Source organism: Chenopodium quinoa, unplaced genomic scaffold, assembly GCF_001683475.1.
Source record: "Chenopodium quinoa cultivar QQ74 unplaced genomic scaffold, ASM168347v1, whole genome shotgun sequence".
Classification (NCBI taxonomy): domain Eukaryota; kingdom Viridiplantae; phylum Streptophyta; class Magnoliopsida; order Caryophyllales; family Amaranthaceae; genus Chenopodium; species Chenopodium quinoa.
The window spans coordinates 7274878-7281746 of NW_018742329.1; the positions used below are offsets into that span (position 1 = coordinate 7274878).

Sequence of the window (6869 nt, forward strand, 5' to 3'; positions counted from 1 at the left end):
TTTCAAGATTACAAATAAAGTGACAAATATGTATTGAATTGCCTTTAGCCTTAAGAGCATGCACAATGGTTGCCCACAACCATTGTGGTTATTGCTTATTTTATTAATTTCTACATCTTCCACCTCACCTATAACCACTCTTATACGCATTTAATAACCAATGTATCCCAATAGTTAACCACATCTTTTTGGTTATACATTTTCTCTCTCCTACTTTTACCCAACCCCACCACACAATATCTCTCTTAAATCCTATCATATATAACTAATACACTTGGTAATAATCAATTAAAACTAATAATTATTATTAGCATACAATAATTAAATAAAATGACTTATGTTTAAAATTAATGCATTATATTATTTAATTAGTAAGTAATTAGTCGTTAATTAAGAAATACACAATAATTGCAACTTTACTAAATTCGATAATAATAAAAATAGTACATATTCTATCAAATGACAACAATCTTTAAAAGATAAAAACGAACCGTGCTTGAGTACAAATACAATAATTTAATGTTACGATTATACAACTATTAACGCAAATTATTTTGCCTACTGTGAACACCGGATTTGAGCCACATATGTTCAAGTAAGTCTTTCTTTAAGGCATTATGCATAGCTTCATCACGAACACGAGCTCTATTAGACATATAAATTTTCAAACTTGCAATTCGGTTGTTGCTATTTTCGAAATGAAAAGGCTCTTCAGTGTTTCTATTACTTGAAGACGCGTTTGTAGCTTGATCATATTCATTTGGATCGTAATACGTTTTATACGTATCTCTTTCGTCCTCAACGATCATATTGTGCATAATGATACATGCTATCATTATTTTTCCTAACATTAATACGTCACGAGCTAGCGCAGGATTCCGTATTATTGCAAAACGAGCTTGTAATACTCCAAAAGCACGCTCAACATCCTTTCGTCTAGCTTCTTGTAATTTGGCAAAAAGACCTTCTTTTTCATTTTGTGGTAGTGATATTGTAGGAATGAATGCTGCCCATTTAGGATATATGCCATCAGCGAGATAATATCCCATATTGTAATGATGGTCATTCACAACATAGTTAATAGAAGGTGCACGACCTTCAAAAACATCGTTAAACAAAGGGGATCTATCAAGAACGTTAATATCATTACGACTATCTGGTGTCCCAAAAAAAGCATGCCAGATCCAAAGATCATATGATGCCACAGCTTCCAATATTAATGTGGGCTTACCTGGTCTTCTAGAAAACATACCTTTTAATCGAAGTGGACAATTTTTCCACCGCCAATGCATGCAATCAATAGAACCTAGCATACCTGGAAATCCTCGACGTTCACCAATTCTTAGTAGTCTTACTAGATCTTCTTCATTGGGCTTTCTAAGGTATTCATCACTAAAGTAAGAGACAATTCCTTCCACAAAATGTTGTAGTGAATCTCTTACAAGAGATGCACTAATTCGAATGTAGTCATCTACAGAATCAGCAGAGGTGCCATAAGCTATTAGCCTCATAGCAGCTGTGCATTTTTGCAATCCGGAGGCACCAAATCTTCCTGTAGAGAAAAATAAAATTTGATAATAAAGAGAGTAATATTCAATAAAAAAAAATTTGTTTCACAATACCTCAATATTGGGCTCATTTTATAGAGAAAAATAAAATAGAGTCGTTGGTGTTTTTTTTTTTTTAGAATTGTATTTTAAAAATTATGGCCGTTACAAATTACAACGGTAATAAAATCAGAGCAAATCTCAGCCATTGATTAAATGAATAGGTGTCACAATCTCAAGAAGCCTTGTCATTATGTGTCACTATCAAAAACAATAAAATATTCCATGACCAAGCTACAATAACCGGTTATTCTACTAACCAGGTTATTGAAAATTTCCCCCAAAAATTTCTCTCTTCATTATTTTATTATTATTCCACTTTCTCTCTCTTAATAACCAACCTCAATAACCAATGGCTGGGTATACTCTAATTGCTATATCTTGCCTACTTTACTCATCTACTGAATAGTATTAAATGGTACATAATAATGAGCAGATAATATGGATGAAAATGTTCGAACACTAGATATTTTAGAAGAAACGTTAATGATTAACCATGTAGGCTAATTGTCATTTATGCTTCAACGTTGAACACTATATTATTCCCTCTGTCCCCCATTAATAGTCACTTTTGGTAGAAAATCACGGAAATTAATAAACATAAATAAATAGCAAAATTACATTAAAAAAGTAAATTTACATTGGGCATGGAAAAAAGTAGAGAGGGAAAGTAATTAAAGTACATAGGAAAGTAAGATTTACATGGGAAAGTTAAATTTGCACAAATATTTTTGAAAATGGGAGAGTATTTTTGTAAAAAAAATAATATTGATGGTACTTGAAAAAAACAAATGTGACTAACATTTTGGGTCACAAAAAATGATAAAAGTGACTATCAATGGGGGACGGAGGGAGTATATTATACTATAAAGTATTGAAGACACATATACTACATACAAACTATTAGATGCTCTAAAAAATTAGCAGTTGACAATTACAAAAGTAGTAACCAGGGACAACGTCCGGGCTACTCACTAGTTGAATATATCAAAAGGAGCTAAACACATTTTTCTTCTTTGGGCATAAATTTATATGGCTCCACCTCTCACCCAAAAGTGCATTTGAGTGAGAGTGGTGTGTAATATTAAGGAACGTACTAGCGATACAATGTGCACCCCGATTGCGCCGGAATTCATTTTCAAATTCAGTGACGAAATGTCAAGCCATACCATTTTTCCTTTGATCAAACAAACACATTATTCTTACTTCCTCCGTTACGCATTATGTGCAACAATTGCCAAAAAGGGAAATTACACATTATGTGCAAAAAACTTTTTCTTTCCTTTTTTGGTAACTTTTTTAAAATGAAATTACTATAATACCCCTATTTAAAAACTAATAGCACTATTTTAGTTACTAATTTAAATTAATTAGATTATTTACATTAATAATTAAAAAGTTAAAAACCCCTTTCTCTCCCCTGCCACCATAATCACCAACCACCATCATCATCACCGACCACCCATGAGAACCATCGTACCAAACCACCAGTACCACGAACACCTTCGACACCAGACCACCGACACCAAGGCCACCATGAACATCTCCGACGCCGAACCATTGCAACCACCAACATGATCATCTTCTTCATCTTCATTTAGGGTTATCTTCGTTCTTTATCGCCGCCACCACCACCACTAAGGATCTCAGATCGAATTTTGAAACGATAGAGAAAGAGAATTGGGTATGCGATTTGGCTGATGGATTCAGATCTAGGGATTTCGCTGGTGGATTTCGATAGTGGATTTCGCTGGTACGGTGAGGGTTTCGCAGGTGGTGGGGGTTTTGGGATTTCGCTGGTGGATTTCGATGGTGGATTTCGCTGGTACAGTGGGGGTTTCGAAAGTGGTGGGGGTTTTGGGATTTCACTAGTACGGTGGGGGTTTCGGGATTGTGGTGCTGGTGGTCTGGGCTTCGGAATTCACAGGTGGATTTCGGAGTTTCTGGTGGTGGTGGTCGTTTCTGGTTTTCGGGGTTACAGATTAGTTTCGCTGGTGGTTGTCGGGGTTGTCGTTTCTGGTGGTGGCGAATTTGCGGAGTTTTTTTTTGTGGTGGCCTGGGTTTTGGGATTTCTCTGGTGGAGTTTGTGGTCGTGGTCGTGGTGGAGTTTCTGGTTGTGGTGCTGGTGGTGGGGTTTCAGGTGGTGTACGGATATAATAGTGGTGGTGGAGGGGTGTTAGTTGGTGGTGATGTGGTAAATTATTAGTCATACCACTCTTTAATCACTTACCCTTTAATCTTACTAATCAAGGCTTAACATCTTTTGTCTTGGAGTTCGTGTCAATCTATTTGTTGCACATAATGCGTCACGGAGGAAGTATAGTTTTGTAGCGTTTAAAACACTTTACACATATTTTACAACAATTTTGCAATGAATTATTAATTTTCAGTGGCTACTCAATGGGTATTGATTGAAATACATCCCACAAGTTCTAAACACTGAAACTTAGTAATGTGATTTTTACACTTAACTAAGGGTGTCCATTATTCGAACTCCAGTCCGAAATCCAATCCAATTCAGTCCAAATATGCTATTCAAATTACACTTTTATTTTTTAATTTGGATTGGATTTGGACATAAAAATTTGAAATTCCGATTTTGAATTGGATTTGGACTCAAATTTTTTAAGTCCAAAAAGTCCAATCCAGTCCCAATAGTCGAATTTAAAAAATAAATATCCATATTTTTTAAGTCCAAAAATAAATAATCTATCTATTAACTATTACTAAAACAGAAGTTGTTGATGTCACCATTGCCCACGTTTCGCTTTCTTAATAAAAATTTTCTCGCCTAAATGCAATGATGATATCATTTTTTTTGTAGAGCTATCATATTTAACATCTTTGAAATTTAAAAATTGGAAGCTTCTACATTACAACTAAAACCTATCAATTTATCGTAGGAGATTGAAACAATTTTAAATAGCACACTAATAAATGACCTCGTATATTAAACTATAAATTAGACAACGTTGAATAGATAATATATCATAATTTTGATTAAAATAAAAAATATTAACAAAAATACGTAATTCTTATTTATATTTATGTATAATAGCAATTTATTTTTAAAATGGACAAATTAAAAATAGGTTTTATTTAAAGGAAAATTTTTCAAAAAAATCCTTTTAAAACCACCATTTTGCGAAAAAAAAAAACTTTTTAAAAGTTTTTTGATTAAAAAAACCACCACGTTCATTTTTTTTGCGAGAGGAAACCTATTTCCCTAATTACCCTCTAATTAACTTAATTAGATTCTAAATTTCTTCTAATTAACCTCTAACCCACCAAATTACTAAATAATTAAACTTAATTAATATATATAAAAAAACTACCACCCCTTCCCCTCCTCCTCCCCTTCTTCCTCTTTCCTCCTTCTTCCTCCCATGGCATCAACCCTCCTCCCCCACCGGACTTGCTGTCCAAATCCCCCACCTTCGGCGACCTCCTCCACCACCAGACAACCTTCCCTTTTTGTAATACCCCGTATTTTCATACGTATTTTCCTAATTAATTAATTAGGAATTATTTAATAAAAAAGGTATTTTAGTAAATTTATTATTTGGAGCCAAAATAATATTTGAATTTTAGCGCCAAAAGTATTTTGAAAACTAATTATTGTTTTGGATAAGATTTATTATCCATTTATCCTATTTTAAAAACCGGATTATTTACATATTTCGAATATTTTAATTAAAGCAAAATAATATTTTAATTAATTAATTGTTATGGACGAAATTACCTAATAACTAGCTAGGATTTTCGGATTTTTCATGTATGGAAAATCTTATTTTTCTTGGTTATTTATTGGTAAGTAATTGGTAATTAATTAATTAATTAATTAATTAATTATTATTCTATATTATTTATACAATTATTTTATTCCTTAAAAACCGAGCAAAATATTCCTAAATATATCTAGAGGAATCCGAAAATTAGAGCTATGGTAAGCTCCATATTTTCGGCCCTCATGAAATATTTTGGGGGAATTTAATCGGTAAAATTATATTTTAAATCATCTCCCAAAATCTCCTATTTTCCTTAATTCTAATTTTTCATCTTTTTAATATTCAATCATCATATTTTCTTACCACTAGTTGTTGGCCCGCGTGCTACGCGCGCGGTCCCCCAATTTGGTGATTTCGCCTCTGTGATTAGTGTGTAATTAGTCGTTGTTTATGTGATAATGTAATTGGTTGCATTTTAATTGTTGATTTCATTTGCTTTGATTGGTTAGTGTATAATGATCACTTTAGCTATAGTTAATAAATAAGTGCACAGAACTAATGCTTCAACTAAAATTGGAGCAGTTTATAACGTAATGTCAAAGAATTGTGTTTAAATTATACGAACTTTGCATAACATGTAGCATTTCAGAGTGTATTGAACCAAATTAAGTAATGATGGAAAGTAATACATATAACTTTATTATAAGTAAACAAATAAGTAATGTTACGGAGGGAAAAGATGAGAGCGCGCGATCCCCTTATATGGTGATCTACTCGGTACGCGCGCGGTCCCTCAATGTGGTGATCTATACTCGGTGATTAATGTGTAATTAGTCGTTGATGTATGTGTAGATTATTTTAATTTTGTATTGGTAATAGAGTCAGGTAATTTGATTCGTCTTTAGTAAAACTCCCTATTTACTATAACATCTCTTCGTTCTCGTTAATTTTGTCATTTGAGAAATATATATATGATGATAAGAGTACATAAATAATGTTTATTTATTAATTAATAATCTATAATAAAAGTTTTTTTTATCAAAATATTTTCATTTTTTGTAAATATCAAATTATAGAAAGGATTTCGAGCTTTTTATGAGCTTTCGAGTCAAGTAATGAGCAATTCGACTCGTTAACATTTCAGTCAATCTTGAGTTCGAGTCGAGTTTTGACCGAGTCAAACTCGAGTAGCTCGCGAGTTGTCTCGTCTCATAAGCACCCCTATGAATTAGAATCGAACTTAAGATCTTTGCTTTAAATGAATTTAAATAAATAACTTGGGGCATAAAATGTTAAAAGGATACTTTTAACTCAAATGGAAAACTATATAAATACAAGATGTATTTGTTAACAAATTTGCATCATCATAAATAATGGCGCGGAATCCCACAATTTGACGGAATCCCACAATTTGATGATCTCTAATTGATTATTATCACTTCTTTTTTTTTAGGGAGTTATTATCATTATTTAATTAGCTTATGTTTTATGTTACATTATTTTATATGTTTACTTATAATAAAGTTATGTGTAT

At 32.6% G+C, this 6869-nt stretch overlaps 1 protein-coding gene across 1 annotated transcript; it reads right to left on the reverse strand.

The window, feature by feature from the left end:
- Positions 1 to 539: 539 nt before the first annotated feature.
- Positions 540 to 3198, reverse strand: LOC110692222. Its single transcript, XM_021869222.1, has 2 exons — positions 3048 to 3198; positions 540 to 1552 (listed from the first exon to the last, which is right to left on the reverse strand). The coding sequence occupies exons 1-2, from the start codon at positions 3196 to 3198 to the stop codon at positions 540 to 542; spliced, it is 1164 nt and encodes a 387-aa protein (XP_021724914.1).
- Positions 3199 to 6869: the final 3671 nt, after the last annotated feature.